The following is a 17,148-nucleotide window of genomic DNA, read 5'->3' as shown; positions in this document are numbered from 1 at the left end:
GAAGGAGCGGGCAGAAGAGGTAAGAAAAGAGTAAAAAAGAGTAGTAGCCCACAGCGAAACGATTGGGGTGCTGGGCGCGATGAAGACAGAGAGCACGTCTGATAAGGAGAAAAAACTATTATGAGTGCCTCAGCCCACCCTCGAAGGGTCCAGCATGCAGTGTTCTGAATACCATTCATGTATCCCCCTTTCATGCTCTATTCTGCTTCTTGCGAGTGCGAAGGAATGCGCAGCTTCACGTGGCCTTCAAGTACATCGCAGCAAAGCTAGTTGAGCCTGGGAACGCCGTTACATGTGAGCCACCGAAGGGAGGGGGGGGGGGAGGGGGAAACGATCGCCTTACTGGAGGTAGACATCGAGTTGGTCGGCGCAGTTCGACGACGTTGCGTTGCACAGAAGATTTCGTGTGGCCAAGCCATCTTGAATGCTGGACTTCAGAGAGAGAAGGTCCCGCTCCGCCATGATGTTCTGCGTGTTCACCACCACGCGCCAGAAGCCCAGCTTGTCGTCGTGAGAGCGCCAGAACTGCAGAACAACACGAATGTCAAGTGGGCTTCCATTGTAGTAGACCTGCGAAGTTTCCATCACCGTGTACTCAGCGGACTTCGTCTGAGACAAACGTGCTTTACTGGTGCTCAACTGATGAAACCCCGGAAACACCGACTGAAGCTGCGCCACCGTTGTCACGCGATTCTTCTCCTTCGTGAGCAGCGAGCTTTGCTGCAGGTACTTCACTGTGCTGTTCATAAGAGACAGAGCCTTGATGCGGTACGTCACCCTCTCATAGTCCACGTTGGCCATCACCTCCATGGAGATGGGTGGATAGGTACCGCACAGCTTGTCGAAGAGGGTGCGAAGTTCGTAGTGGTAGCTCAAGCCATGACTGCGACGAACGAGACGGAACCCATGCCTCGCTATGAAGTTAGTCATGGTATCAAGGACGTCAAGCTGCACCACAGTCGGCGTATCGTCGTTCTGAGGATGAAAGTCCAGTAAACAGCGACGCTCCGCCATAATAGCCTGCAACGCCGTCACCACGTCCTCGCGGGTGGAACCTGAACGCACCATGAAATCAAACTCGATCTCGTGTGCGCGGTCCTGGCACCGGGCCTCGCGGTGCTGCACCGCCGAAAAGGTCATAACGAGGGCAACGATAATGACAGAAAACACCAGGACAAAAGTCGCGATGCGCCGCCGTAGCACAGTCGCGTCGAGGTATGCCGCGTACTTATTGGGGTCTGCATGGTGTCCCATCGCGGCTGTGACTCAGTTAGTGTGGGGCCGGCGGACAGTAACGCGATGATGGCATCAAGGCGTACAATGGGCCTTGAAAAAGGAGGTGCGAGTTAAGCGACTGAACGCGCAAGATCAACAGAGTGAGCGCTCTGGTCGCGACAAAGCGCAGGCGTGACGAGAAGAAGAGGCGGTGCGGCAACAATAACAAGCAACAGCTGCAACGACGCTGTAGGGAAGGAGAGGGGGGAGGGGGAGAGGTGGCAAACAAAAGGGTAGGAGGAGTACGGAAAGAAACTCAACTGCCAAAGGGGGAGAGAACTCTCCTGTGCGCTCGCGGGAAACAGTCAGTCGGTCTCACTTCCACTTTACAGGGCAGACAGTCCAAGTCAGGGAGAGGATACAGGGGGAATGTCGTGCCGATGGCAAGGGTGGTGCTGGTACACAGAACCGCTCCCACTATCCCTCTCGGTGAAGGCTACGAGGGGGAGCTGTCGCTCGCTTCAGCGCGCACGCTCTTGTTTCTTTGGTTCGTTGAGCTTCACGTGTTGCATAGTTGTGTACGTTACATCAGCCTAGTAGAAAGAACAGAGTCGGACCAATACGTGATACACAGAGACACCCACATCGAAGGTGCAGTAGCGCCACAGCATGTCGTGACGCAGAGACTCCTCCCTCCCCCCTGACAGCACGCGTCGCTCGCGTAGTCAGGGAAAAAAGGGCTGTAAATGCCGAGCCACCGTTATGGGTGAGGGAGAGAGCAGCACGAGAGACGGTGGTGGATGGGGGAGGGGGAGGATATGTACATTACCTGCGAAGCGAACAAGCGAAAGAGCAAAAAAATAGAGAGCAAAGAGACGATCCGATAGAGACCAATGTGTGCGTGTATGTAAGGTGGAGGACTTGGGGGGGGGGGGGGGGCAGGATCAGTTGTGTGTCATCGGCTCAGCCCCCCACCCTCTTCACCGAGGTGTGTGCGTGTGTGTATCGCACGCATCATCACCACCGCAATTAAATGAGGGAGGTGGAGAAGATGGCGAGCGTCACCCCCGCACGCACGACGAGAAGAAAAAGAGAGGAGTACGAGACGACGAGACATCGAGGCGATGTCCCGCGAGAGCGTCATACATGCGCCAAGCGACGAGAAAGAGAATGCCAAACGGGGAAAAAAATTAAAGTGAAGTGGGCAGAGAGGGAGGGAGTTGATTACCGCGGAAATAAAATCAAACGCGCGCACACACCCTAAACAGAACGACAAGGTGAGCAAAGAAGAGAGGGCAACAACGAAAGAGGAGGGGCAACAGAAGGCAGCAGTGAGCCCACGATGTCAACAACAGCGCAACCATCCTGCATCGCCACTTACACAGGGGGGATACAGAAGAGACATCGTCACACACACACACACACACACACACACACACACACCTAGCAATCCCACGTGGGCCTGAGGAAGACCGCGAGAGAAAGAGAACAAGAGAAGGCAACCTGGATCTCCGCCCTGTCAGTCGTCCGACTCCAGCAACAGCGCCACGCTTTCCAGCACCCACAAGGACGGGTGCACGTCGGACGGGAGGTCCGCCATGAACACGAGACCCACACCAGCGGCACTCCGACGATCACCGTTGACGTACACCGGCGTCTTAAAGGTGCCGATCGTCTTCACACGCGAGGACTCGGTTGGCACAATCTGCATGACCGGCAACTCCGTGATTAGCTTCTTCTTCAGCTGCGGGGCCAGCGCGCGGCGTTCAGCGTCCCAGCGTGCACCCTCAAGGTACAGTCCGCCAACGTACGCGCCGTCCTCTGGCGCCGCCGTGACATCATCCGGGCTTGCATAGGCAGTAACCGTCGTCATTATCGTCGACCTGTCGAGCGGCCAGCGGTACTTGCGGCACGTCACTTGCACAAGCGCAGAGAGGTACGAGTCAGGCACCATGAGGCCCGAAAGCCACACGCACTTGGGCTCGCCATTCATGTTCCACGAGAGGTACTGCTGGTAGCGGCGCTGAAAATGCGCGATCCATCGTCCGAGGTTCTTGCGCGTCGCTGGGGCGTAGCGGCGCCATGACTGCGGCAGCTGACCGTTGTCGAGAGCAGACTCAAGCTCATCAAGTTCGCTGCTCATGCCAATAGCACCCGACAACGCTTTTTGCAGCTCCTTCAGAGACGTCTTCATGACATTCACAAGTCTATTCCAGCGCTCCATCTCTTGCAGCAGCACCACCTGCGTGGGCTGCACCGCCTCGTAGCCCTTCTCGGTCGCCCGTTCCGTCTCCTTGCGCGTCACCACCTTCATGTCAAACGGCTCTGGGATCTGGAGAAGGATCTCCTCGGTGAACTTTGTCAGCTTGGCCTCGCGCGTCTCCTCGCCGACCGCGACGGTGCTAACGCGCGGCATCAGCTCGATCAAGCTAGACCACAAAGTCTCTGCCGAGTGCCGCAGGTAGCCCGTCTCTGCGTTCGGGTGGAGTCCAAAGACGTCCGGCGCGTTTGCGTTCGGGAACGTGTCCACCTGCGCCACCATTTGATTTAGCGTGATCCTCTTCTCGGGGTCGGTGCTCCCCAATGGCAGGCAGTAGTCTGCGACGCCGGACTCGACAAAGAAATGGAAGGGCTGGAAGGTGTCGAAAAGATAGTCGCCAAAGTACTCGGCAAGGTACGTCTGCACGATGCGGCGGTCCATGCCGTCCGTGACGCGCCCGCCGTACATGGCCTCCCCGACGAGGTAGCGCAGTGTCTCCCACGGCAGTGGATCCTTGTTCAGGTACGCCTTGGTGAGGTACGTGTCCAACAGCCGCATCGACACCGTGAAGTCCGTCTCATTGAAGTCGTAGGTGACGTTCCAGCCGATCTTGCCGTACTTGCGCCGCTCCTGTACCACTGCGTGGAAGAAGGCCAGGGTGAAGACGAGCGGCCGGAATGCCCAGTGTGGGCAGACGTCCAGCTGATCCTCTGTGACCTTGGAGAGCGTGCTCTTCATGTTCATCTTGAGCCCGTTAGGCGGCTCATTCACCACCTTGAGGGAGCGCTGCAGGATTCCCATGGGGAACCGCTCGCTTGGCTCCGTGGTGAGCCACAGCCGGAACTGCTCATGCACCTGCGAAGAGTCCATCTTCTCCAGCATCTTCTCCATGTCCTTCATCCACGCTGTGAGCAGGTGGCAGTTCTGGAGCAGCACCCAGTGCCCGCGCGTCGCTCCGACCTCGACGAGCCGCATGGCCTCCTCACCCTGACCCTGGCCAAGCGAGATGGAGCGCATCTTGTCCAGCCCAACCTCCTTCACAGCCAGCTTCACAATCTCATCTGTCGGGTTCGCGCCGGGCGACACGATGCAGACGATCGGCGACATAGAAGAGCTCTTCTCCAGCACCTCCTTGTAGCGCAGAATCAGTGGCATGACAAACTGTTCGCCCAGCAGGTCGCACGTGGAGATGAAGTTTGTGACAGCGCTGTACACGCGGTCTGACCGAAAACAGCGCAATAGACACAGCAGCTGAAATGCCGAAATCTTGTTCGAGTATCCACACGGCAGCGGATGACTCTCCAGTTCCTCTGGGCGGTCCAGCGCCGCCCACGCTTGCCATTCCTCCACGTTGGCGGCCACGTCCTCGCAAAGGTGCTTGAACACGTCGACGCTGGCGGCGAGTTTGCACACGTCGTTCCACTGTCGCTCCGTCAGCCAATGCACCGGATTCGCCGGAAGGCTCTTGGACGCCAGGACGCAGCCGCGCAGGAAGAACTCCAGCTCGCTCTGCACCATGCGGCCCTCTTGACTCAGAAGACGCACGGCCATCTGAAAGGACAGCATAACTTTATCCTTGGCGAAGATGCCCATGCAGACGTACGTGTACAAGTTGTACGTCAGGGTCTGAATGATGTTGCGCAGGCGGTCCTGAATCTCGAAGGAGGCATCGCTCTTGGTGATAGAGTAGCCAAAAACGTCGTGGAGGAAAGCAGAGAGTGAGTACTCGTACATGGGGTTGATGGCGGAAAGCTGCGAGATTATAAAGTAGAGCACGGCGCCACGCTTTGCCGCCGGACGGTACTGCTGGCGCGACTCCTCCGTTGTCTGCGCCGTCTCCTGCGCCTGACGGAGCTTCTGCTCCACCTCGGTCGCGCTACTCTTCGTGTTCTCCAGGGTGGCGATGAGGTCGTCGTTATCAAGGATATTGCCCGTCGCGAGGGTGAGTTCGCGAATGAGCGTGTTTTCAAGCTCCTTGAGCTGTGCGCGGTTCTCGGCCATGGTCTGCACAAGCTCCTCGCTCTGCCGCTGTAGATCGCTGCGCTCGCTTGCGACGACGTAGTTCAGCAGCTGCGCTTCCAATCCGTCTTCGGTGACACCGTAGTTGATGACAAGCGTCTTGCCGAACACCTCTGCTGCATAGTTGGGGTTTGGCAGCTTCGTGCAGAGGTAAAGCTGAAAGTTTTCATCCCATGGAATGTCCTTATCCCCAATGCGGATCAGTCGCTGGCCCGACTCATAGCGGAACTGCGGGTCGAGCACGGAGTCGATGATGGGGTCAATGAACTCGTCCACGTTTTCGAAGAGAAAGGGGTTGCCGTATTGGATGGCAAACTCGAGTTTCTTGAGGAAGTCAGGGTCACTGAAGGTCGCCGTCTCGAAGCGGGGGTTGCCCTGGTGCTGGCGCTTGATCCACCTGACCGCCTGCATCTGAGAATCGATGCACAGCGGAAAACGAATCTTTCCGGCGCGCTTGCCTTTGCCGGTGTAGTCGGTGCTGACAGAAGTCAGGATGCCGTTCTGCACCGACAGCGCATCCGACGGCAGTCCGTCACTGGCCCACTTCGAGACCGCGACGTCGTTCGTCAGCAGCTGCCGTGGATCAAAGCCCTCTGTCAGCGGAATGCCGCGCGAGCGTAGGTCCGGCACCCAGATATTGTCGAGTGCCTCCTGACGGTACGGGTACGTGAAGGCACCAAGGTACGACAGAAAAGCTGCTCCAGCCAGGCAGTCGCCAACGAGGCGGCTGCGCGAAGCGCTGAGAAGCGTCTTCTCCTCCGTCCACCGCACCCGCTCCGAGCTGAAACCATCGATCAGCCTGCGCGCTGCGTTGAGACGGCGCTGCATCACGGCCTTCTCTTCCTGCAGCCGCCGTGCCTCTGCCATGCCAGCTTCGAGCTGCTGCTCCAGTCGCTGCAGGCTTTCTGTGAGGCGCTCGATCTCGTCACGGCATGCCTGCAACTGCCTCTCCGCCATCTCCTTGGCCTTCTGCAACTGACGCACCAGCTCCTGCTTCGGGAAAACCTCCTTGGCCACATTCCAGTACTGCTTCATCGCCTCCACCCAAATCATCAGACCCGAGGCTGCCATACTCACCTTCTTGAGGTCATTTGAATTTACCGGGAACTCCTTCAGTACTTTGTTGATCTCATTCATCTTTGCCTGGTTCAGCGTGGGTGTGAGGGTGTCGATGTCGACCAAGGAGCGAATAAAGTCCGCTTGGCCCATCATAATCTTGCCCGACTCCCACGTCGCCGGGACGCCCTTCACAATGCACACCATGCGCACCACAGCGACGACGTTGACGGAGGGCTTCGCGAAGGAGCGCAGCTCTGTGATGCTCTTCGGGTCAATGTGCCGCACCGCTTCCATCGCTTCCTCCAGAGCTGGCATCGCCTGCTCCAGCACCACCTGCGCCTCCGCCGATTCCTTCTCGATCTCCGCGTTCTGAATGTTGAGCTCGTCTTCCATCTTCAGAGACTCATCCTTGCGCGCCTGGTTCTTCTGCTTCTGCTCGGTGATCTCACGCGTTGTTTGGTCATTGATCTCCTGCTTCTCGCGCAGCGTGACCTCCTTCTCGGCCAGCTCCTCCTTCAAGACGTTGACCTCGGCCTCCGCGTGCTTCAGCTTGTCTAGGCCAATCGTGAACTTCTTCACAATGTCGTCAATCTCCTCGCGCCGCGTCACAAGCAGCTTGGCATAGTTTGCCAGGAAACCAAGGTAGTTCCGAGGGGTCACATAGTTGTGTCGCTTCAGCTCGTTCTGGTAGCGAATCGACAGCCTGTCCGCTGTTAGGTGCACGTGCACCATGTGCTCCACAATCGGCGTGCGCAGCTCATCCGGTAGCGTCTCCTCGGCCAGAACTTTACGGCCAACCGCCTCCAGCGCCTGAGCCGGCCACTTCTGGAACCAGTCAATTGTCGTATTGTTGATGAGGCTGGGAAAGTTGCGGCAGCGCGTGCGCAGCGCGTCGCCGGAGGGGCTCATTGAGAGCACAACGTGCAGGTTATCGCGACAGCGCGCAATAAAGGTGGTCCACTTGTTGTCCTTTGACGGGCACAGCCCTGCCGCCTCGACGTCCTCTGCCACACTAGCGTAGAGGGGCTCCTTCTCCTCTTCTGTGAAGAGGGCAGGGACCATGCCGGCGGCTAGGAGGTTGTTGATGTCCTCCAGGAACCCCTCCTCCTTGACATGGCCGTCCATAAATAGAAAGACCATCTTCTCCTTCTGCACACCCACACGCTGATAGAGCCTCTTCAAGTCTTCGCGGAAGGCATCCTTGCCGTAATGGCGCGCCAGCACGATCTCAAACACGCCCATCTTGCTGATGGACGCCGCCAGCTTCGTGAGGGATTGCTTGCCGCTACCACCGACACCGACAAGGAGGCAGTGGCCGCGCGGGAGGGACAGGACACGCGTGATGCGCAGCAGGTGCTCGAGTGCCATGTCAAACATGACGAGGTTGATCTTCTTGACTGGAGTGTTGATTTCATCCATGATCGCCTCGACAAGCTGCCGCGCGCGGGTGTAGGAGGGGCCAAAATCTTCGTAGATGTGCAGCGCCTCCTGCTCACCTACCGGATTAAAGTCGCCGAAGTCGCCAAGCAGCAGCGGGTCGGCCATGACGGTTGCCGTCTCGCGCGGGAAGTGCTGCGACACCTGCTTCTCGATTAGCCCGCAGACAAACGCCTTGTCGTCCTCCTCAGCCATGCGGTCGACAAACACACGCATCACCTCGTTGCGCCACAGGCGGACAAGGGCGCCCGTCGACGGGAACTTGTCAGGAGTTGCGCGGCAGAGGCCCTCGTAGATCCGGGACAAATCGCGAAGGTTGAAGATGTAGTGAAACTTGGCTGGTGTTGCAGGCAACGCTGCGACGAGGCAAACGTACAGTTGCAACGTCATGGACGTGATCGTCGTCGCGAAGTCGGCGCCGACAGGCAGCATCTTGTACGTGTGGGCCAAGATCTGCTGGTAGATAGTGTGGATCGCCTCCTCTTCAGGGAACAGAATATTGAAAACAGTGAAAAGGGAAACGAAGCGGGGGTCAAGCGCGTTGCGGCCACCACCGGGCGGCGCCATCGCGGCGACGAACTGCGTGTCGCGCACGTTCTTGAATAACAGGTCCTTGCGGTCGTACCAGTGCTGACTTTCGATGAGCAGCTTCAGGAAGGCGATGGGCTGCTGCGTTCCGTAAAGGTCCACCTTCGGCATGTTGATGTCGTCCACAAACACGATCAGCCGTTTCTTTGCAGGGGGGCCGAGGACGGTGTTGGTGCGCTTCTCGATGTTGTCCTCCATGGCCTGCTGTGCGTCAAGAGAGGTGGTGCGGGAGCTGAAATTCATCTCGAGCAGCATTACCTCTAGTTGGACATCGTCACTGCCGCCTTCGCCGCTGCTCTTGCTCGACTGCAGAGAGGCCCACTTCAGGTGCTGCAGGTGCGACTGAATCGTCACTGTTTTTGCCGTTCCGCTCTCGCCCACAAACATGACAGGGGTTCGATTAAGCATCACTTTGTTCAGCAACCACATATTTCGCTCCGTGTCTACAGTGGACACGAGCAGCGAGCAAAACGGCTGGCCGGGCTTCCGCTCAAACGGTTTCACGAGCAAATTCCACGGCTTCCACCGACTGTCCTGCAGGTCAAAGTAGTAGTCGTATAAGGTACGCGCCTCTGGCAGCGAACCGGAGCCGACAAAGCGGGTGAGGAAGTTGTCGCCGACGTCCTGCAGGTTCCATCCGCTGATGCGCTTCAGAAAGGTGTCGAAGCGCACCCGATCTGTCCCTGAGCTGATAAGAGCACCAAAACTCCACACGCAGGCGAAAATAAAGACGGACTGAAGCGCGCGCGGCTCCAAAGAGGATTCCTTGGGCGACACGATGCTCAACATTGTCGTCAGCTGCTTCACCATGTTCAGCGCGTTCGTCGGAAGCGCCAGCTTCGGCGGTGGCGACACCGCCCCCACCTCGTCTGCGCCGTCCAAAACGAAGTGAATCAGCGGCTGTACAAACTGCTCCACCAGCTCCGTCAGCGTCTCCTGTTCATCACGCGGGCGGCGCATCTTCCACGCATGCATGAACGGCGTCCAGCCGAGGTTGATTGGATCGAGGAAGACCATGCCGACACGCGAGACGGTGGCCGGCGAAGCGTACTGCAAGTCTCCCACCTCAAACAACAGCGAGCATTGTGGGTGCAGCCGAATACGCTCGCCGTTCGGCAGCGTGAGCAGCCTGTTGTCATCCATGATAGAGTTCATGTCCTCCACCCACTTCGCGTCCACATCGCCGTCGAAGATAACGTACCGCCGCTCCCGCTCCACCCCTTCCGCGGGCCTGTTGATGCTGCGGAAGATATTCGAGAAGATCCCGTCCGTCCAGTTGCGCGTCATGGGGTCCATCATGCCGTACAGAGCGGAGGTCAGCTGCGCCTTAGGGTTGATGACGTAGGATTTCGTCGTGAGGCCGAGCACTGTCTGCGCCTTGCACAGGGTCTCGATCACCGTTGACTTGCCGCCGCCGGTCGGGCCGACAACCATCGATGTGTGTCGTGTTTGCATCGTCTCGTACAGCTGCACCACCTTGTCGATCTGCTTCAGGTTAATCTGGAGGCCGCGCTCCTTCAACACGCTCGTGCTGGCCTTGACGAGGTTCTCCTGCGGGACGCGCGTCGGGTCAAGCCCAGGGAACAAGTCTCCCATGAGGCCCTTGAAGAGCGGTTCATCTTGCGCAATGAACTTCGGCGCGTTCATGTCACGCAGCGCACGCATAAGCACCGACTCCTCGGTCAGCTCGGAGGAACCACGCTTCAGCTGCCCCGCCATCACGAGTACCGCCTTGAGCGCGCGCAGACCCCAGTCGTAGTGGTGCTGCTTCGATAGCTGGCCCTTGGCGAGGGAGTAAAGAGTCACCATCTTGCGTGCCAGCTCCCGCGCGGTCGTGAAGCCCTCGGAGAAGAGCATGTTTTCGGCGATGAGCTCCATGTCCGGCACCACCATCACCACAGGGCGGAAGAGCGCCTTCAGGTTGTCTGGCAGCTCTACGCGGCCCGCGTAGCCCGGGTTCATGGTGATGAACGTGCCGACCGTCGGCACCAGGCGTATGACGCTGTCACCGAACAAAAACTCTCTGTTACCCGCCCGCAGCGCCGCCTGGATTGAGCGGAGCTGCTCCGACACAACCGACAGTACCGGAAGCTCGATTCGATTGAACTCATCGAAGCACCCCCACGAGCCACTCTGCGCGAGACCAGAGAAGATGGTGCCCATCGCCTTATAGTCGAGGCCTTCGCCGCAGTTGAAGACGACGCACTGGATCGCCATCGCCTTCGCGAGATCCTTCACGGACTCTGTTTTGCCCGTGCCAGCTGGACCGCCCGGGGCGCCGCCGAGACAGAACGTCAGCGCCTGGGTCAGTGTCATGAAGCAGCGGTCCGTCAGCGGCGTGATGACGAGGCGGCCGTTCAGGCCCATGTACTCGAACCCGTAACGGAAGCGACCCGTGCACTGCGCAATCGTGCAGGTGTCCACGGCCTTTTCCCAGTAGAAACGAAGCTGCGACTCCCAGTCGAACTCGCGAGCGTCTGTCACGGAGTCGCGAACGAACCGGTCAACAATGTCGCGGCCGTGCACGTCCACAATGATGAGCGTGTTAATCTTCTTGCGGTACAGCTTGTCCATGTCCTTGCCCATCTCGGCGACCAGATCGATGAGCTGGCGGCCCAGCGACGCCGAGAGCTCCTTCACGGCGCTGCGCTTTCCCTTGCGCGCCTGCGTAAAAGCATACTCGACTTCATACGTCCAGAACACCTTCGCACCTGTCAGCGTCACCATGCCGTGATACTGCCTCACCCACTCCAGCCGCTGCATCTTTGGGTAGTAGAAGACGCCGGCCTTCAGAATGTCGTGTAGAGACTGCCTGGACTCGTCAAGGACGGCTTGCAGCCACTCCTCCACCGGGCGGCCGTCCGTCTTCACGGGGGTGCCAAAGTCGAGTCGCTCTCCTTCCTGCGACTCCACACCGCAGATGGTCTCATCGCGCTCGCTTTTGAATACGAGCTGGGCACAGTTGTCGAACATCTTCAGCATATGATCCTGCACCGCCTTGGCGCTGCTGGTCGCGAGAATCGAAAGCAGCTCGTCATCGGAGATGAAGTAAAAGCGTGGAAAGAGGCAGCGCTTTGCTTCAAGGTAGTTCGAGAGGTCCTTCTGGCACTCCTCAAGCTTCTCTTCCAAGTGCCGCAGCTCTTCCAGCCGACCTGTGACGTTGCAGCAGTGACACACGTTCGGCGAGGCACTCGTGTCGTTCATGAGGCGCACAAACTTCTTGTCAAGGTCGTGGAACTTGGCGGTCTCCTTGGGCAGCTGCTGTGCAATGTCGTCGTTGCCCTTGAAGATGGACTCGAGGTACTGCCACTTCTGCTGCACAGTCACCCAAACCGAGATGACGTCGCTTATAACGCACAGGCGACGCTCCCACGCCTTGACCTCCTCGAAAAACGGTTGCGCCCACTGGACGTTCGCGATGGACTGCACCTTGAGCGTGTTGTCGTCTACAGCCTCCTGGATTTCGGTTGTGTCGGTGAGGACGTCGCAGCGGGGGATGCCCTTGCGCGGCGCGTACGGAACAGGCGTGAATACTTTCTCCGCCCAGTACTGCTTGATGGTGCGGATCTCCTGCTCGATTCCCTGCTCACGAGCCGCCGCCAGCACAATGCGATCTACCTCGTCCGTGTAGCGGAATACCTCCATCGCAATGAGCTCGCTGAGGTTGATTTGCTCGTAGTTGAAGCGCTTGTCAGTCACCCGCATAAGCTCTGTCCAGTGGCGTGTCTTTAGCGCCGGGCTCTTCAGCTTTGCCAGCAGCGGTAGTGAGCTCTGAAAGTTAAGGATGAGCTGATGCACAGCAGGAAAGGGGTCGACCATGCCATACTGCTTTCCCAAAATGCGCGCTTGCTTGGCTCGCTCCTCCGTCGTCGCCTCTAAGTCGGAGAGGAGTAGATCCTTCCAGCTACTCCGGTTCCAGCGGCGCAGGTCGCTCATCCACTGCTCGTAGAGGCAGTAGACCGTCTCCACCTTCGTCAGCTCCTCGTTCAGCTGCTGCAGGCACGTGTGGGTCGTCAGGGGGAGATCGAAGAGTTTCTCGGCTTTGACAAGTTGGTCGCGCTTCATTTGTAGCTCGCTGAGTCGTTGGCGCCACTGCTTCTTTGCCTCGTTCCCGGCGGCGAGGTCGATGTCGGCGCGGCCAGGACCGGTGCGGCGGAACTCCTGCAACACATTCGCCCCCCCATCAAGGAACTTGCTGACCTCTTGCATCGTCAACTCACGGAACTGCACCTTGCGTGGCTTCAACGCAATGCCTGTCTGATGCACGCGGGCCAGGGTGCAGGACCACATGTCCTGCAGACTCATTGCTAGTTTCACCATCTCAGCGTCCAGCGGGACGCCGTAGTGCTGAAGCGAGCTATACACATACTCGATCTCACGCACCGCCTGCTCTACCTCGAGCGATGACGTCCGCGCGTTGTGCATCACCTCCAGCACAAGCTTGAGGTCAGCAATGTTGTCGCACGGCCGCATCAGATCTTCGTTGATTTTTTTGATAGTGTTGTAGCGCTGCATCATGCGGGTGCGCACTGTATCACTCAGCTGCGCACCTTCCATCGCAACCCACTGATACACATGCCCGACAAGCTCCGTGTAGAACGGTGTCTCGTCGCACCGCATGAAGCCAAAGTCGTGCAGGTGGTTCTCCTCGTCGAAGTCGTGGATCATGTTGAAGTAGAGTTGAAACTTGGCATCGTAGTCGATCCACTGAAGCTGGCTCTTGGCCTGCTGCTCCACCGAGATCTTCTTGTCCGCCAGGAAAACAAAGCGGTATCGCTGCAGCATCTTGATGTTCGTCGCCAAGGCGCCAAGGTGGGTCTGAATGGTTCGGTTTACCAGCGCCTGCAGCTTGTATACCTGGGGAAGATTGTAGATGTCCTGGTAGTAGGTGAAGAGTGTCTTATATTCTTCCTCCGCCGGCCGCGGGATGATCTCGCCTTGTGTAAACTCCAGGCACGTCCCGCGCATCCACCGCTGAAAGTGCTTTGTGGTCTCGATGATGCCAGCTTGAATTTTGTGGAAAGCTGTCGTGATCTCCTGCTGCTGGGGCGTGTACGTCGGTTCGCTGGTGAGGAGAATGGTCACCTTGAAGAGAGGCGGCGGCCGAGCGGAGGCGCGCGAGGAGGTTGTATAACCGACCAGCTTCGCGAAGCTCGCCAGAGACTTGAGAACCATCGTCGTCAGCGCACGCCAGATGCGTTGCTCCCAATGGCTGTAGTAGGACGCCAAAGTGGCGCATCTCCCGGTGTGTGTGCCCAGCAGCTGACCCTCCACCTTGTTGAGTAGTGGCTTTGCCGTACGGTAGGCCCGAATGCAGCGCTCTAAGTGTTCGACGCGGCGTCGCTCGATGATGTCGACAAGAGTTTGCAGTTCCGGCAGCTCCCCGCCCGCCTGCAGAAACTCGCGGTACTCAGGGATGAGGCGCGTCGACGCAATCTTGTTCACCACCTGCGTCTGAAGGCTGTCTGCGCTCTTGCGTACCTCTCGGCTGATGTTTCGGAACTTGGTGATAGCCTTTTCGCAGCCGGTTACAAAGTCGGGGATGGAAAGGCTGGTCCAGTTGATGTCGCGGAAGCCCGGCTCCAGTGCCTGCTTCAGCTCGCGCACTTCAGCGGCGAGGATGGCGCGCTCTGGCCCCGCAAGCACGCGCAGTTCATAGTTGAAGCTGACCAGCATCGCATTCAACGCATCCACATATGCGTGATAGGCCTCATCTTGAAGTGTAATGTGCAGTATGGCTTTCGGAATCTCAAAGCCAAGCCGATCAAGGTACTTCGTCTCGCGAATAACGTCGAAGATGGACCAGTTGAAGTTGACCTTGTAGGTGCCGTCCGGCTCCGCACGAAGGATGTTCCATTTGAGGGACGCCGGCACCGGCACGCGCACCTCCTCTCGCCACTGCAAGAAGCGCGCGGTTGAATAATCCTTCATCTTCCGTGACGCCTCCACGTACTTGGCCTTCACCTGCTGCCCCATCGGCGACCTAAGCATCCCCTCGTGCTGGAAGCGCACGATTGGTTTCTTGAGGCGCTGGAAGAGCGACATGCTCCAGTGAATGGCGCCAGCGACGGGAGGTTGGTTCTTGGTCAGTGGTGGTGCCCCCTTATGGTCCTGAAAAATGCGCTGCACGTTTTCTACCTCAGTGAAGTACTGGGCAAGAATGCGGTCCGTCTTCTCAAGCAGCAGTGCCGAGATGTCAAGCGAGTCGCCGCCGCGGTTGGGGCGGGTGCGGATGCACTTAAACGAGACAAGCAGCTCAAAGGCGGACTCCGCACTGCGCAAGTCGTCGTCGAAGATGCGATTGATGAAGAGCGAGACTTCGTGGTCGAGGCTCGTGACGGCGGCCAGAAAGGCAGAGAAGACGACCTGCCAGTTGTGCGTGGCGCGCCTCTCGAAGGGGTCGAAGGTGAGCGTTCCAAAGGGGCGCTTGAGTTTCTCCACATCCTTGAGGATGCGCTCAATGTCGGTGGCGTCTGTCAGCACTGTCTTCAGCTGCGCGCTCAGCACAGTGGTGTAGTACTCCACCGTCTCAACTACCTCCAGCAGGTCGGTGCATCGGTCCGACATGTAGTCTGTCACCTCAAAGAGGCGCCGCTCATCGAAGTTCCAGTGCTGCTCGCGCTCAGAGCTGTTGATCTCCTCCTGCACACTTTTGTACGCCGCCTTCCACTTCACCAGACACTGCTGGCCCTCCGCCACCTTTCCCTTCGCCACCTCGGATGGCAACGTCAGCACCGTACGGAAGTCGATGTGCTCGCTTACCTTTTGCGCAATGAGCCGCGCGATCTTCTCCAGCAGACCGACCATCCGCTCCTCCGTGGAGTAGAAGCGGGAGATAATCCAGACCATCCGCAGCGCCGTCATCATGGAGAAGAGTGTGTCGATAATGGGCTGCAGCGACCCTACCTTTGGGTCTACGCTGTGCAGCGTGCGGAAGTGGCGGTCGAGTGTGCCAAGGAACTTCACATTGTCCTTCGACTCTGAGTACATACGAAAAAACTGCTGTAGTGTCAAGTCGATCATCGTGGCTGAGGTGCAGCCCGCTTCCTTGGCAATCTTCAAAATAAACTTTGCCTGGGAAGAGTTCAGCTGCTCGTAGAGCGCGCTAATGGTGCTGTACCGCTCACGCCAGTACTCTATCTCGCCGAGCGGGCCCTCCTTTTGCGGCTCTAGTGACATGGCGTAACCGATCTCCACCTGCCACTGCGACACCGTTGTATCCACCTGGCGCAGCACCTCCTTGTTGCCCAGCACTGCCTGCAGCTGGGCATCGCTGTCCTCCAATGTATATAAGTCTTGTGAAATTAGCAGCTTGCGCTCTGCTCCGACCTGGCTTATGAAGCCCTCCAGCTGTGTGCCGAGGCGGTTGATCCAGCTGTGGATCTCGCTGTACAGCTGGCGACTGTTGCCGATCGTGGTGACACCGTCAGCAGCGTCCGCCCCGCTTCCCACCTCAGCTGCCCCACCAGGGGTAGACAACGCGGCACTGGCACCGTTGTCTAGCGCGAGGGCCATAAGCGCCTTCCGTTTCCCATTTGCCTGCCCCATGTCCTGCAGCATCGGCTCGAAAACGTCCATCAATAGTACATAGAAAGAGTTGAGGGATGGCACCTGCGTGCCGGACAGCTCGAACGCGAAGTGCATCGGATTCTGCGGGTTGGTGGCCCAGTCGGCAGCATCTTCAGCTGTGATCTCTCGGTGATCAACGCGCACGAAGAAGAGGCAGCGGCTGTGGTCGGGTGCATAGAGACCAGAGCACGCAATGTTGGAGTTGTACACTGCGCCAGAGGAAATGCGCAGCCTCTGGCCTCTCCCACCACCGTTGCTGTTATGTTGAGGAAGGGGAACATTGGCGGCGTGCGACAGCGGACCCTTAGAGTGGCCATTGATCGACTCCTTCTCCCGAGCCACAATAACAAAGCTGGACTCCATGCCGTCTACAGCCTTCAGGGTGGACAGCACGGTGTCCACGCTCTCCTCGTCTTGGAACAGATCGTTGAGAGAGTCATCTGTGACGCCGTAGAAATTTTCGCGAATCTTCTCGAACACCCACAACAGACGCGGGTCCCTTTGCGTATTGGAGGCCATCCTGCCTGCCCAGACCTTTGGGGGGAGGGGAGGAGGGGCCTCTGCGTCGCGCGGCACACGCGCACGCACAGCAAACAATTACGAAAGGAGCAAGCGCGCAGAGACAGTCATGCGAGACGCGTCTCGAGCAAGCACCAGACGCAACGACGCACGCTCGCAAGCGGGGCGCGGGGTAAAATCGTCGTCCACGCGGCTCACTCGTTGTGTTGACCCCAGAGAAAAGAGGTGTGGGCTCTGCGCCACCGTCTAGTGTCGTCGTCTGTGAGTGGTTGGGGTCGGTGAGGGAGGGAGGTAGAAGGGCAGGGGAAAAGGGCAAGGTGCGCTGGAGCTGCTGCAAATCAACTCACCCTTGTCCTAACTCTCTCTCTCTTTGTTCTGAAGTGGGACGCGTTACTTCTGCAGAAATCGGAGGCGCGCAGGTACACGCACACACACGTAGGCGAAAAAAAAGGCACCGCGGATGCACACGTGGAGCAGAACAG

General features: G+C 58.4%; 2 protein-coding genes across 2 annotated transcripts; both read right to left on the bottom strand.

The window, feature by feature from the left end:
• Window positions 1-339: 339 nt before the first annotated feature.
• Window positions 340-1,254, bottom strand: LBRM_20_3500 (conserved hypothetical protein; the record flags this gene model as incomplete). Its single annotated transcript, XM_001564580.2, has 1 exon — window positions 340-1,254. The coding sequence occupies one exon, from the start codon at window positions 1,252-1,254 to the stop codon at window positions 340-342; it is 915 nt and encodes a 304-aa protein (XP_001564630.1).
• A 1,480-nt stretch (window positions 1,255-2,734) lies between these two features.
• LBRM_20_3490 (putative dynein heavy chain) lies at window positions 2,735-16,666 on the bottom strand (the record flags this gene model as incomplete). Its single annotated transcript, XM_001564579.1, has 1 exon — window positions 2,735-16,666. One exon carries the CDS (start codon window positions 16,664-16,666, stop codon window positions 2,735-2,737), a length of 13,932 nt encoding a protein of 4,643 aa, XP_001564629.1.
• Between the last annotated feature and the right edge of the window lie 482 nt (window positions 16,667-17,148).

The sequence above is a fragment of the Leishmania braziliensis genome, assembly GCF_000002845.2.
Source record: "Leishmania braziliensis MHOM/BR/75/M2904 contig, possible fusion of chromosomes 20 and 34".
NCBI classification, from domain to species: Eukaryota; Euglenozoa; class Kinetoplastea; order Trypanosomatida; family Trypanosomatidae; genus Leishmania; species Leishmania braziliensis.
This window is presented reverse-complemented; position numbering and strand designations above follow the sequence as displayed.